The sequence below is a fragment of the Echinops telfairi genome, unplaced genomic scaffold, assembly GCF_000313985.2.
Source record: "Echinops telfairi isolate 266 unplaced genomic scaffold, ASM31398v2 ScPeMD7_7458;HRSCAF=8496, whole genome shotgun sequence".
In the NCBI taxonomy this organism is placed as follows: Eukaryota; Metazoa; Chordata; class Mammalia; order Afrosoricida; family Tenrecidae; genus Echinops; species Echinops telfairi.
The window spans coordinates 49,060,796-49,074,983 of NW_022111358.1; the positions used below are offsets into that span (position 1 = coordinate 49,060,796).

Consider the following 14,188-nt stretch of genomic DNA (forward strand, 5'->3'; position numbering starts at 1 on the left):
TGTGGGTCCTGGAGGTAGGTCATCTCCCTGTCCCGGGTGATGGAGAGTGAAGAGGCAGGTCCCTGTGACTTCTGGTAGTGACATTTCTGGACGTGGCCAAACTTTTAGATGCTGGATGCAGCCCGGAAATTTGGGAGGCTCTGGTGGCGTAGTGGTTATGAGTTCACCTGTTGACCTCCGAGGCAGCAGTCTGAAACCATCAGCCGCTCTGCAGGAGAAAGATAGGATTTGCTACTCCCATAGAGACTCAGAATCCCTCAGGGTGGCTCCCCCCTGCCCTGTAGGGTCTCTGTGGGTTGGAATTGACTCGGTGACAGCGAGTTTGGTTTTAACTTAGAGGGACCCTGGTGGGGTGCATAGTAAAAGCCCTGGCCTGCTAACTGGGGGTCAGCAGTGTAAACCCAAGAACCACGCATCAGCAGGTGACCCCCATGAAGATGGCAGCTTTGGAAGCGCTAGGGGACGGTTCTAGACTACCCTGCGCAGGGTGGCTGTGAGTTGGTACCACGTGCAAAGGGTTTAGCTTGCGTTCTGCCCTGGAGGGGTCTGGGGACTGCTGTGTTTTGACCTGGCGGAAGGTGGGAGCCACAGGGGTGTAGGAGTGCTGGGGCCCCCATGAGCCAAGCCCAAGCCAGAGACGCAGCCGGCTGGGCAGGGCTGGGGCGCACCGCGCTCTGGCGCCCCCGTGCGGGCAAGGGCTCCGCCCTGACCCACGTGTGTCTCCAGGGAGCACGAGAAGGAGGTGCAGAGCCGGAAGCGAGGCAAGCGGCCGCGGGGCCGGCCCAGAAAGCACACCATCCCGTCCTCCTGCAGCCGTCGCTCCAAGCCCAAGGTGGGTGACGGCCCTCCAGCCCCCGGAGGCTTGGGGGCCCCGGGATGGGGGGGCGGTCTGCGGACGTGACCAGGTGGGGCCTTGCCGCAAGGGTGGGGCAGGGCACTGGTGAGTGGGCACGGCCGGCGCCGGTGGGAGGCGGGCACACCCACCCACGTGATTTCTAGTCAAGCCTGGTATCCAGCCCGCCCACCCGAGCAGCTCCCCTTCTGGCCCTTGGAACAGATGGCTCCCAGGGGCCTAGCCCCTGACTGCATTTTTGGCTAGGCGGAGAGATGTCACAGGAGGGACAGGCCTTCTTGGATGTATCTCTCCGGTTGTGATCATAGCCAGATAGGCGCCCCCCACGCCAGGACACCCCCCCCTCAGTTCATGACACCCCCTCCCCCTCCATTCTCAGGCTGCAAGGTCACTAGAGACCCAGCCACCTAGCTGCTGTTGACCCTGAAATTGCAGGCAGTACCCAAGGTAACCCTGGAAGTCTTATCACTGGGCCGTGCCAGGCTGGGGGAGGTGTCCCTGGCTGTGTGGAGCAGCAGCTGAGAGCGGAGTGAGGATTGGCTACTGCAGGAGGGCCCCTCTACAGGGAGCCCTGGGTCAGCAGCCCCGCCAAAGCTCTCCTCTGAGATCAGAGCAGAGGCTGTGTGTAGTCAGCTGCCTTCTGGAAGGGGGGGGGTGGGGGGCTGGTGTGACATTAGGCTGCATCTGTGACCTCTTGGCTGACCTCTTGGCCCAGGCCTCACCTCCTACAGTGTATAAACCCAGGTTTCCCTTTAGGACAGTGGTTCTCAACCTGCCTCATGCTGCAACCCTTTCATACAGTTCCTCCTGTTGTGGTGACCCCCAACCATAAAATTATTTCCGTTGCTACTTCATCACTGTCATTTTGCTACTGTTATGAATCGGGTGACCCCTGTGAAAGGGTTGTTTGACACCCACCCCCAGGGTGGGTTGAGAACCTCTGCTTTAGGAAATGGCAGAAAGAGCTAGGTGCTAACCCTGTGTCCCCCCTGCTAGCCGAGGGTGGGGCATGACTGCAGTGGATGATTATGAGGGGCCCTGGTAGAAGCTGGACTGCCAACTACAAGGTCACCCGTTGGAAACACCAGCCACTACTTCTCGGGAGGAAGACAAGGCTTTCTCCTGGAAAGATTTACAGTGTGGAGACCCACAGGGGCAGTTCTGCCCTGTCCTGTCAGGTTGTAATGAGCCAGAATCAATTGGCAGTAAGTGAGTGAGCAGGAGCCCTGGTGATGTAGTGAGTCACACAGTGGGCTACAAACTGCAAGGCCAATGGTTCAAACCTACCATCTGCCCCATGGAAGAAAGATGGAGCTTCCTGCTCCCATAAAGATGTACAACTTTGGGGACCCGAAGCAGCAGTTCGGCCCTGTCCTAGGGGGTTGTCGAGTCCGAATTAATTTGATGGCAGTGGGGTGTTTTGTTTTGTTTTGTTTTTTTCCCTTAAGGAGCCCCAGTGGCTTAGCGGGTTACACATTGAGCTTTGAACCACAAGGTCTGCAGTTCAAACCCACCAAGCTCTCCTAGGGAGAAAAGTGAGTCAGGCTGCTCCTAAATGGAGATCAGAGACCCAAAGGGGCCGATCTGCTCTGTCCTGCAGGGCTAGTGTGAGCCGGAATTGGCTCGTGGGCAGTAGGTTCCCTTTGGTCCGGCTTTGTCAAGGGTCCCTGGGGGCACCAGGGGTGAAGCACAAGGCTTACTAACCAAAAGCTCTCCACGGTAGAAAGTTCTGGTAATCTGCCCCCATAAGGGTTCCCGAGGAAGCCCAGACAGCAGTTGGTCTCCCCGTGGGGTTGGGAGGAGCCAGAAGCCACTCTGGGTACAGCAGCCGCCAACCTCATTGGATGGTTCAGTTCCTCCTCACCCCCCTCCCTCCAAAGCCCCCCCAGGGCGCTCCCTAAGTCCCTTCTGGAATAGGATGGGGAGGGGTCTTGGGGTATTGGGCCACCATGGTAGTGACCTCTCATGTTGTGTTCCCAGGAACCTGATGCCCCGTCCAAGTCCAAATCCAGCAGCTCCTCCTCCTCCTCCACATCTTCTTCTTCCTCCTCTGACGAAGAGGATGACAGCGACCTTGATGCCAAGAGGGGGCCCCGGGGCCGAGAGACCCACCCAGTGCCCCAGAAGAAGGCGCAGATTCTGGTGGCCAAGCCTGAGCTGAAGGATCCCATCAGGAAGAAGCGGGGCCGCAAGCCACTGCCCCCCGAGCAAAAGGCGGCCAGGCGGCCCATGAGCCTGGCCAAGGTGTTGAAGACGGCCCGCAAGGACCTGACCGTCCAGCCTGGAAAGCTGCCCCCTCCACTCAGCGCCCCAGTGGCGGGTCTGGCTGCCCTGAAAGCCCATGCCAAGGAGGCCTGCGGGGGCCCGAGCAGCACCGCCGCCACCACAGAGAGCCTGGCCAGCCTGATGAAGGGCGTGGGGGGCAGCCCCGGCCGAGGCGGCATCAGCTGGCAGAGCTCCATTGTCCATTACATGAGCCGCATGACACAGAGCCAGGCTGAGGCCGCCAGCCGCTTGGCCCTCAAAGCCCAGGCTGCCAACAAGTGCAGCCTCGGGCTGGACCTCAAGGTGAGGACACCGAAGGGGGAGCTGGGGGCCAGCCCCCCAGGAAGCAAAGTTCCCAAGGCACCCTGCAGCGGCGGGGCTGCAGAGCAGAAAGGGGGTCCTGTGGGGGGCGGCCCACATGCACCGGCAGGCAGCAAGGTCCCCACAGGTGGCCCCGGCCCCCAGCCCCTGCCCAGCCAGGAGCTGAGCCTCCAGCTCCTAGATCTGCAGAGTGTCAAGAATGGCACTTCGGGCACAGGTGTGCTTGCTCACCATACCCCACCCACCAAGGGTGGCCCCACCTCCCACCCGGTAGCGGGGAAGGGCACTGGGGGTGGCCCCGCCATGGGGAGTGGGTCTGGTGCACCCGCTGACAAAAGTGAGAAGGTGTCCTCACGGGCATCAGCCCTGCCCATGCCCACGGGGAAGTGGGACAGTGGCAAGGGCAGCGGCACCCTGGGTGGGCAGGAGGGCCGAGGGGTCCCCGGGGAGCCCCGCAAGGTGCCAGCACTCTCGGAGCTGAGCACGGGTGAGGAGAACAGTAGCTCTGACTCGGACCCCGACTCGGCCCCCGGCGCCGGCCCAAACCTCTCCGTGTCCGTGCAGACCGGCCAGGACTGGAGGCCACCCCGTAGCCTCATCGAGCACGTCTTCGTCACAGATGTCACTGCCAACCTCGTTACCGTCACTGTGAAGGAGTCCCCCACCAGCGTGGGCTTCTTCAACCTGAGACCTTACTGAAGCGCCCTCCCTGTCACCCCACCCGCCCTGTGTTTTCTGGGGGACCAGGCTGCGGGGAGCTGGAGGTCAGCTCCTTTAGGGTGAGCAAGCTTGAAAAGGTGCTTCGCCCTCAGTGCTGACCTCTGACCCAGGCTGTGATGTGCAGCAGGGCACAAGCCAGACATCCCTATTCCTACCTCACCGGCCTGGCAGGGCCGGCTCTCTTCAGCCCCTAAACTGGTGCTGGGGTTAGAATGACCCCTTTGGCTCTGGAGGAAGTATCCCTCCCCTTTCTGGGGGACAGAGGTGCTGATAGGGGTTGGGGGTGGGTGGGATGGGGACAAGATCAAGGCTGCGCCCCTGCAGAGCTGTGCCTGAGCCGAAGAGGAGGCTGCAGGTCCTGTTTCCATCTCTGACAACCCAGGAGTGCCCCGGCCTGCTCACCAGGCCTATCTCTCAAGGTGGACTTGGTGGCCTGTCCTTGATGCCTAACCATTTGTGCCCCTGAAAGGCTCCTACCCACTTCCGGGCATCCCGTGCCACCCAAAAGTTCAGTGGGGGTCCAGCTGGGCCCACACTCCGATCTGGAATGCCACCACTGCTTGGTGAAGAATTCTGACTGCTCCAGCTCCATGGAGAGCATGGACCAGGGTGCCAGGCTGGGCCCACGGTAGTTGCTGAGGCACCTGAAGTCAAGTGCTTGTGGAAAGGGGCCCTGTTCTGTGAATGGGCAAACCACTTCCTGCTGTGCCCATAGCAACAAAGGGCACCAGGGTCCTAGGCAGCAGGTGGCCGCTTGAAAAGTGGCCCAGCCTGGGTTGCACCTGAATACAGCCGCCCACTTGGTGCTGCCTTTTCCCTGACAATCCACCCCATCTTTTGGGGTGCCACATCCTGTCTCAGTGCCCTTAAGTTCAAGCACTCCCCTGATGGGGCAGCCTGCTGAGTCCTCTCTCCCACCCATCTCTCCCTGCTTGTGAGAAGAGACTGAGGTGCTAAACCCCTTCCCGATCAGCGTCATGGGGCAAGGGTGTGGGTGCCACTAGCAAACCCCTGGGGAGGTGGCAGGGTTTAAGCCACTGGGTTTGGGTAATGCCAAAAAGAAGCGGGAGGGGTCACTTACCCATTTTTATTTCGATAGTTGTTTGAGACCAGCAGCTGACATGGGCTCGTCTTGACTTCAGAGTGGCCTGGGCTGTGACGAAGGTGTGTCCACAGTAGCCTGTCTCCAAACTAACCTGGCCTCCAGGCGGGAGTGGGAAGTCTGGCATCCTAGGGACAGGCCTGCCAGCTATTCACTCCACCACCTCCCCCTACATGCCAAATAGGAAGGGCTGCTTTGTGTAGCCAAACGGACTTGAGCAGTGTGCCTTTGGGGCGGCCTGGACCTGCCACTGTCCGGAGGGCAGGATGGGACCCACATCGTGCCTGGGACGGGCCAGGAAGAGGGAGACTGCCCCTTGGGGAAGAGGAGATGCCAGCAGCTCTCGGGCACAGCCTGGGAGAAACTGGGCCACTGGTGGCCTGTCCCCACTGGTCAGCTCCAGAGTGACCCAGCCCTGAGGTGGGGCCCACTAGCTGTAGGGACTGGGGGTGTCTGGGTGTTGAGGGGTGTCCCAATCTCCCAGCAGCTGGGTCTTCACCCCAATTTGGTGCCTTTCTCTTTACTAGCTACTTCGATCCCAAAGCTCAAATCTGCAAACCCCATTCTCTGCCACTTTGCCTTGCTGTGCTCGGTGTTTCCTAGAGCTTGTCCCCACTACCCCAACAGTTCATGCTGAAAGAAAGAAAAGTGCATGTGCACATACGTGGGCAAAACTATGCTGCCTGCATCTTTGGACCACGTGCTCAGAGGTGGTGGTCTTGTGTTTACCAACACCCAAGTTGTCCCTGCCCAGTTTCATTTGCTGCTATCCAGGCGGGTGTGGGGCCACAGGCCACCTTGCAGTCCCCTGGTTTTAATCCCTGACGGCGTCCCGCATCTTGTGAAGGGGTGCTTGCTCTGGCCCCAGGGAACACCAAGGTCTAAGCTTATTTTTATATATACATTTTGTACCAAAAAAATAAAGTTCTCTTTTGAGGGAGGAGTTTGGTCACTTCTGACTGGAGAAAGCCCCTGTGGGGTTCTCAAGTGCAGGGGACAGCTGTGAAAGATGACTATCACCTGTTTTGTGTCTTAATTAGCAGAAAGCCAAGGTGTTCCCATTGGCCACTTGTAACTGCTTTAATCCGTGGCAGTTTGTTGCCTTTAGAAGAAGGGGAAGGGAGCACCCCCCCCCAATAAAATCTTTTCTGGGAGAGGACAGGGCCCCAACTTTCCTCAGGACCAACTGGCTGTTGAGGGAAATACCTCCACCCAGTCCACCTCAATCTGTTTTTCTCATTTGTTTTGTTTTTTGAAGTTAGCATCCATATTCAGATGTCTTTCGACGGAGGTTAATTTATTTTTCAGGGCAGAGATGGTAGCCCACCGTGTCAGGACTCTTTTGTTAACTGTTAGCTTATCAATAAATATTTTTTTAAATTTGGCGGTTTGTGTGACTTGTGAGTGGCAACCTGAAAATACCACTGATCCTTTGTTGAACAGAGACACACCCCAGGACCTAGTAGGGGGCTGGGGGCACCATGGGCTCTGGGATGGGTCTTCTTTTTCATGGGCTATTGAAAGACAGATAATGGGTAGGTTGTGGGAGGGACTTCCTGACGGAATCCCGGATGCCAGGACAGCTTTGGCAATTAATAGAAGCTTGTCACAGAGTGGGAAGAATGGGGTCACTGCCATCCCGTGATAGGGGCTAGGAATACTAATTCAGTAATGGCAAGGGGGGCTAGGGACCACAGACACCCCACCTCCCCTAAAAGCTCTGGTATTGTCTGCTAACACTAGACCAAAGTCTCCCCACCTACGTACCACCCCTCAAGGATGCTGGGTGAGACAGCTACTGCACCCCTGGGATCTTCCTCACGTGTTAACACTTTGGAAAAGGGCTTGAAGCTCCTGCAGCCTTCAGTCTGATAACTCCTAATACCTATGATTTGCAGGTACCTTCCCCTGGCCCTTCCCAGTTCTCAATGGCCTTAGCATGAATTTATTCATACAGCTCCACCTCCAGGGAGAGGAGGGAGGTTGGGCCTAGATGGCAGTTGCCCTCAGCTGAAGGCTAGTTGGGGTGCCGGCCTGGACGGTCCACTCCAGGAGGGTGGCTGGCAGCGTTGCCTGGATCCGAAAGTACTGCAAATGGGAAAGCCAAGCTCCCCTGCAGGGTCTTTCCTGGCTGACCTTGGTGACACCCTGGCTATTTTGTTCTGGCTCCCACCCCACGGGTCCTGTCCAGCTTCAAGAGCTGCGGGAAGAGGTTGGGATGGGCTGCGGGCGCAGAAGCAGCAGGTACTGCGCCATCGGCCGAGCCAGACCTCCTGCCAGCCCACGTCCACGCGACTGGACCTCACGCGGGCCTTGGTTAGTTTCTGCGCGGCCGGTCGGGTCACCTAACCAGCCGCCTCTCCAGAAAGACGGGCTGGGCTGCCAAGGTGCCCCGGGCCCAGCCTGCCATGTCCCGCCCCCGCAGCGGCGGCGACCACCCGCGCGTCCAAGCCCGAGCCGCCTGGCAGAGTCGGCGCGGCCAGGCCGGGGTACCAGGTCCGGGAGGGCTGACACCTTCCTCGCTCTGCCCCCTAGCAGCGGGAGGGCGCAGAGGGGCCCCGACGGCCCACTCCAGCGGGGCCTTGGGCGTCCTTGCTCCTATCAAGAGCTAGGAAGGAAGGCACCAGTCGGACCGAGAGGGGTGGGGCGCCGGACAGAGGGGCGGGGCCCCCCGCCGCCGCCTCCAGAGGGCGCGCGCACCCCGCGAAGCCCAGACCATTGGGAGATAGCGGGGAGGGGGCTTCTTCGGGAGGAGGGAGTTGGCTCTGAAGTGCAGGGACCGAATGGCACCACGCCCCCCTGGCCCACTACGTGTCCTCGGGAAGGGAGTCCGCCCCAGTGTCCAGCCCCGAGGAGGCGGCATGGTGTCCCGCACCCACTTCCCACTCCAGCTGGGTCTGGGGGTCTCGGTGAGTCGCAGAGGGTTGGGGCTGGCCCAGGACCCTTGTTCACTGAGCGTCAAGGAAACAGAAAGAGATGGGTCTCCCCACTCTGGACGAAGACTCCAGATCAGCCAGTGACTGTGAGGTGCCCAGCGGGCCATATAGCCCCCACACCTGTTCAGGAATCAGACACCGGCGGAGGCGAATCTGGACCAGCCAAGGATAGATCCGCGGTGGTCAGTGAACCGGAAAAGGGGGCATCACGGGCGCTCTCCCACCACCCGAACTCTCCAGTCAACTGCCTCCCCCCCCACCCGCCCGCCCCACGGGAGGGCGTGGAATGGTGTCCCGGCTCCTCAGGCTACTGGAGGCTGGCGGCCTCCCCCTCCGGCCGCCTCCGCCCCAGGCCTCCAGCAGTCAGACCCTCGGGAACCGGGCACCACCTGCCGGACTTCGTGCGCCGTAGAGGTTGGGTCACCGACCCTCTGCTGGAACGACTCTGCTGCATGGACCAGCAGGACGGTCCAAGCCACCGTTCTGGGCAGCTCCTCGAGGCCCCGCGCCCTCCCACCCACGCAGGTCACAGAGCTGGGGGAGGCAGGCGGGCGTGCGCCTCGGCGTGGTCACCAACTCTGAGGCCAGGGTAGGAGGGGAGGGCGGCCCCCCGCCCTCCCCTAAGGTTTCCGCCCGCGGGGTGGGGGGTGGGGCTGGCTTGCATTCAATGGATGACCTCTTTAGGGCTCTGATGGGGTCTCTTCTGAGACCCCACCCAACTGCTGCAGTCTGAGCCCCACAAAAGACCCAGCAGCTCCATCTCCACCACCGGGCGTGCGCTCTCTGGGCGCTCTCGGATTGTCCCTCGCCCAGCGTTGGGGTGTCCGCCACCCCCCACCCCCCCAGGACTGGTACTTCGGCAGTGGGGCCGCGGGCTGCATCGAGGCTTCGCTAATCACACGGCGCGCTCTGCGCCGGCTCCAGGCAGCCAGTTGCCTAGCAATGCCCACGAATTCAATTCCTCAATCAATAGGCTAGGCGCTGCATTTCTGCATTTTGGGGAGCGCCCTTGAGGCGGGGAGGGCCCTGGGGGCAGCAACTGCATTGGGGAGCACACCCAAACTCAGGCAGTGGTCCTGGGGCCTGGGAACATCCGGCCTGGGGGTGGGGCGGGCTGTGACCAGAGCTAGAGCAGCCAGAGCAGCCGCGGAAGGGGCACCGAGACCGTCCTGGGGATCCTCGTTTGTGCCTGAGCACAGGGGACCACAGCAGGTACAGGGGCAAAGCCAGGGCCTCCAGCAGAGGCTGAGCAAGACCCAACCCGCTCCCTCCCAACCCCACCTAGTGGGGTCCCCCTTGGAGGTGGGCCTTTGGAGCCTTCGCAGAGCAACTAGGGACGGGGTTAGGTAATCAGAGAAAAGTCCTCTTCCATCAGCTTGCGAACATAAAAAAGGAAAAGCCAGCCACATCTCTATTTACAAAGTATATATTTAAACACGTAAAAAGCAGGTATTAATACAGACGTTCACGGTCGCAGGAGACAAGAACAGAAGCGTCACTCGCGCGCCCCAGCGGCAGCGAGGCTGAGCCTCGCTTTGTACACATCTTAGAACTCAAGCCCCACAAGCGCACACCCCGCGCAGGCTTCGGGCTCCTGGCCGGTCGGTCCAGGCCTGGCCCTTGCCCGCCCATCCACCCCTATGTCTGCGTGGCAGGAGGAAGGGAGACACACGCAAGTCCACGGACAGGCTGACTGCAGGACAGATGCGGGGGGGCGGTGAGGAGAGCCAGGCTGGCTAGAGCGAGGTCTGAGGGAAGGGGCAAGGGGTGAAGAGGGACTAGAAAGGGGGGCCTGGGAGAAGGCAGCCGCCAGGTCAAGGAGCTCCCCTCCTCTGGGCAACAGACACACATCCCTTCAATTACGTTTCTTTTGAAAATAGCGTCGACGGGTAAGTAAATCCACTTGGTCAAACGGCACTGCTTTATACAAAGTCTAAAATACCAGCTTTACAAACATGAGCAGGTAAAATCCATCTCGGGGCTTTTCTTTATAGGCGCAATTTGATATTCAAAAACCAACCAAAATCATTTCTTAACACCTTTCCTATGCACCCTGTGCCTTCCCTTAGAAGGTAGGCATGAAGTGAAAGGTGGAGCCAGGAGGTGGAGGCTGGGGCTCCCCTGTCTGGCCTGTGAGTGCCTCCCCAGCGCCTGCAGCGCGGCTCCCCCAGGCTCATTCACTCAGTCTGTGCTGGGTGCCCTGCTCTGCAGTCAGAGCCTGGCCTTCCTCGGGGAAGAGGAGGCTTGCTGGCCCTTTAAGGGCAGGAGCCCCAGGAACCCTCCCCAGGGGCCAGAGGGCTGATTTGTGCTTTTGAGTCAGAAAAGGGGCACAGGCCACCCTTCTCCAGGCTCCCACAGCCCCCTCCCCTTGGTGGCGTCAGCAGCGGAGAACGCAGCTCCAACAGAAGGGGGGGGGGGGGGGCTATAAATTATAGCTTTTGCTTTTAAGAAAGGGAGCCAAAAAGGAGACCGCCAGAGTTCAGATGAGCATTCCGTTGAGAAACATACCGCCCTGCTCCTGTGTCCCCAAGGCCTGAGATGCCCGAACCCTCCCCGGCCGACCAGAGACCAGAGCCGGCCTGCTGCTGCCCCATCCTCCAGGATCCAGTTGGTGGGCTGGCCTGGGCCCCTGCGGGTGTCAGTCCATCAGAGAGCTGGGCTGTCCTCCTGCCCCAAAAGGAGCGCGCCTCCGTATCCAACTCCTCCAGCGAAGTGGGGGGCGCTGTCCCTTCTCCCAGTGAGCTAGAAGGCTACTCCACAAGCGGAAGAAGTCCACCCCAAACATCTTTCTTATAAAACAAATGTCTGAACTCCCGGCGGCCGGGGCGGGCAGTTGGAGTGGACTTGGGATCCTCCTAATTTATCCTGGCATTTCGGGAATGTAAACAGAATTCCTGGGTTCGTCTTTCTGTGGCGTGAGGAGTGGAGGGCACACAGCTCAGGCCCCTCTCCCATAAAGTGCTTTGCGCCGGGTGGTCTTGGGGAACAGCAGCCAGATCCCACCCACCTGTGACTTTTCACCTTCAACATCACACACCCCCCAAAAAAGGGGGGGTGTCAAAGTGAAAACATTTTCCCCTAATAGATGTTTGAGTCTCCTAAAGGAAAGTAACCTTCCCCTTTTATGACTAGGGGGTAAGAGTCAACTCTCTGTTGCCCTGCCTCTCTGACAATGGTGGGGGTGGGGGTGATGAAATTAAGGGGCTGCCTCATTTCAAGGGGGTCTGGGAGAGGGAAGAGGGGGGTGGCAGGCTGAGACCCTGCAGACACCTTCCAAGACCAGTGGAGGGGATGGGGGGTGGGTACCTGGCCCCAAGTCTTGCTGCTAGTTCCCTGGGTGCCAGAGATCCCTGCTACCCCATCTCGGCCTGCCTATCTGCCCACAAATCAACCTCGCCTGCCTCTCTTTTTCCTTCTTTAAATAAAACAACTTCAAGAGTTGAAATATATATATTTAGATTTTTCTTTTTCTTAAATAACATATTTACAGCTAATAGAAAATATAACTCTAGAGATCATCTTTCCAACCGAAACTGGGGCAGGGGGAGAGGTGGAAAGGGCGGGGTGTGTGTGATGTTAGGGGTGGGGCCAGCCAGCAGGGCGATCCCCTCCCCCCAGAAGTAAAAAGCACTGAGTCTGCGGCCTCGCCCTCTCACTAGCTGCTGGGGGGTGGGGCGGGAGCGCTCAACCCCAGCCCCTCATCTCTTCTCCTTAAAAAAGCCTTGGTCCGTGTTACTTTCCTTAATGGTGACGGTCAGAAAGTTTGACGTCACATCTGTGACGACCACCTTCTCCAGGTTGGTCAGCGAGGGGCTCCAGGACTCTTCTTCGGGGTCCCCCAGGATTCTGGCCACTGGAATCCTGGCGATGAGCGAGGGCCTTCCTCCCTGGGCCCCCATGTCCCGGTACAGGGCCCCTACAGAGCCCGGAGTGCCTGAGCCGTGCCGGACCCGGGGCCCACCAGGGTCCAGGGCGCCCTGGCCTTTGGCCTCCAAGAAGGTCGCTCTGTGCTTTATGACCCTGGCTGGGTAGGTGTCCACAGCCAACTTGCCCGTGGCCTCCGAGGCGCTGGGGCTGGCCACGCCACACTGGACCAGGTCCGAATCCTGCCTTCTAGCCAGCTGGATCACACTGTGGCCTGCTGGAAACTTCCCTGCCCCGGAAGGGGCGTCCTCCAGTTTCCGGCCCTTGAGGTACTCTCCGAGGCCTTCACTGGGTTCTCCCAGAGGCCTCTGCGAAGGGTCCAGGAGCTCCTTCCGGGGCTTGGGGCCGCGTTTCTTGGAGCTGTCCCCAGGGGAGCTGGGTTTGTCGTCCGCATGGCTGGCGCTCCGCTCCCGCTCGCGTTCGCGTTCCCTCTCGCGATGATCCCGCGCCTGGTCCCGGGGTGGCTCCGCGCGGCATGTGGTGGTGCTGCTGCTGCTACTGCTGCTCCCTCCTCCGGGTGGCGGAGGTAGACCCATGTTCCGAAGGCCCTCTCTGGCTCGGGAGGTGGACGCCAAGTCTTGGGGCGAGCGGCCGGGGTAGGGAATCCTGATGCCACGTGCAGAGTCACTACGGAACTCGTAGGTTTTGGCTTTGGCCTTAGCCTGGGCCTGCGGAAGTAAAGGCAGGCGGTATTACAAGCAGAGTAGGGCCCTTGCCTTCCCCAACTTCAGCCTCCCCTAGGAGGTATCTAGATGGGAGTGGGGAAGCTTCTTCAAGGTGGTAACTTGCCCAGAAGTAGCCCTGGCTGCCAAGCCCACTGCCCCAGTGGGACTCAGGATGCATCTGGGAGTAGAGAATGCTAGGATGACTCAGCCCCCCCCCTCTCCCCAGGCACCTCTTGTCCCTGCCACTGACAAGGTGACATACATACTGCCTGGGAATGCCCAACTGGGTAAAACAGGCAGCTTGTGAACAGCCTATTGGCTCCCAGCCTCAGGACCCTTCGGTGGGCACAGGACCGGACAACATCCCTGCCCACCACTGGGCACAGCCCTCCTACCTTCAGGAGGAAAGTCTTGGGCTTTGGGCCTCGCTTTTTGGGGCCATAGAGTTCCATCTCTCGTTCCCTATGGAGAAGGTGGGGAAAGGGGTGTGTGAGGACTGAAACCAGGGTGCACAGGGGTCCAAGCTGGCACGAGGCCAGGACCACTGCCTCTTAAGTGAGCAGAAGGGCTGGGGAGGCTTGTACCTTTCCTCAAAGGCGGCCAGCAGGCGGGCGTCCAGGATGTTCTCCTCGGGCTCCCAAGTGCTGTACCTGCAGGGGACAGGGAGACAGTGGGAGGAGGCGTGAACTTTTCTAGGGATGCTGCATTGTGTCCCCACACAGCGGAGAAAAGCGGAAGAAAGGAACCTCCCAACTCGAACAGTGGGGTGGAGGATCGCCTACTCCCTACTTACTTCTGCGACCAGCCCTTCCATTTCACGAGGTACTCCATGCGTCCCTGCGGGTGCAAAGGCAGAGAAAGGTGTGTGCACAGAGAGAGACTCCTGGCGAGGCCCGGCCAAATCCGTGCAGAAAATGCATGCACCAAATGCACGCGCGAGCCCCCCTCGCCCAAGGCACACGCCCGCCGCCGCATCACCCCTGCACGGAACGCTGCACAAAGTGCGTGCACCGGAACTCGGCCCCCAGCCCCGCCCCCGACCCATGCAATCTGTGCATCGCTGCAAGTCCAAGGCAGGCACTGGGGCTCAGGGCCGCCGCTGCCGCCTCCGTCACGGCCGCGGCTGGGACCTGGGGGAAGGGAAGCTGGGCTGCAAAGAGGGAGGGAGCCCAGGCCGGGGGGAGGGCCCAGCCGGGCTCGGCCCGCCGCCCGGAGCACCTACTTTCCGGATGCGCCGCTTCAGGAGGGCCTCGGCCGCGAACACCCGCTCCCCCACCGCCGAAAGCTCCATGTTGACTCGCCGCTTCCCCTCTTGGCCGCTTCCAGGAGCAGAAAAGCAGCAGCCAGCGCACGACAGCCCATAATACTCTCGCGCTGACGTCAGTTCTCCTCCCCCTCCGCG

The 14,188-nt window shown here is 60.2% G+C and overlaps 2 protein-coding genes across 2 annotated transcripts in view; one reads left to right on the top strand and one right to left on the bottom strand.

Annotated features, from left to right (window-relative positions):
* The window catches only part of CBX2 (chromobox 2), a 7,807-nt gene extending 3,385 nt beyond the window's left edge, over positions 1-4,422 (top strand). The window contains exons 4-5 of the mRNA XM_004709252.2: positions 727-832; positions 2,834-4,422. Coding sequence (XP_004709309.1) covers positions 727-832; positions 2,834-4,138 — 1,411 coding nt within the window. The 3' untranslated portion in view covers positions 4,139-4,422. The remainder of the gene's footprint in view (positions 1-726; positions 833-2,833) is intronic.
* Positions 4,423-9,607: 5,185 nt separating this feature from the next.
* Positions 9,608-14,135, bottom strand: CBX8 (chromobox 8). The gene is made up of 5 exons (XM_004709112.2): positions 14,009-14,135; positions 13,580-13,623; positions 13,371-13,436; positions 13,182-13,248; positions 9,608-12,789 (listed from the first exon to the last, which is right to left on the bottom strand). The coding sequence occupies exons 1-5, from the start codon at positions 14,075-14,077 to the stop codon at positions 11,896-11,898; spliced, it is 1,140 nt and encodes a 379-aa protein (XP_004709169.1). The 5' UTR covers positions 14,078-14,135; the 3' UTR covers positions 9,608-11,895.
* Positions 14,136-14,188: the final 53 nt, after the last annotated feature.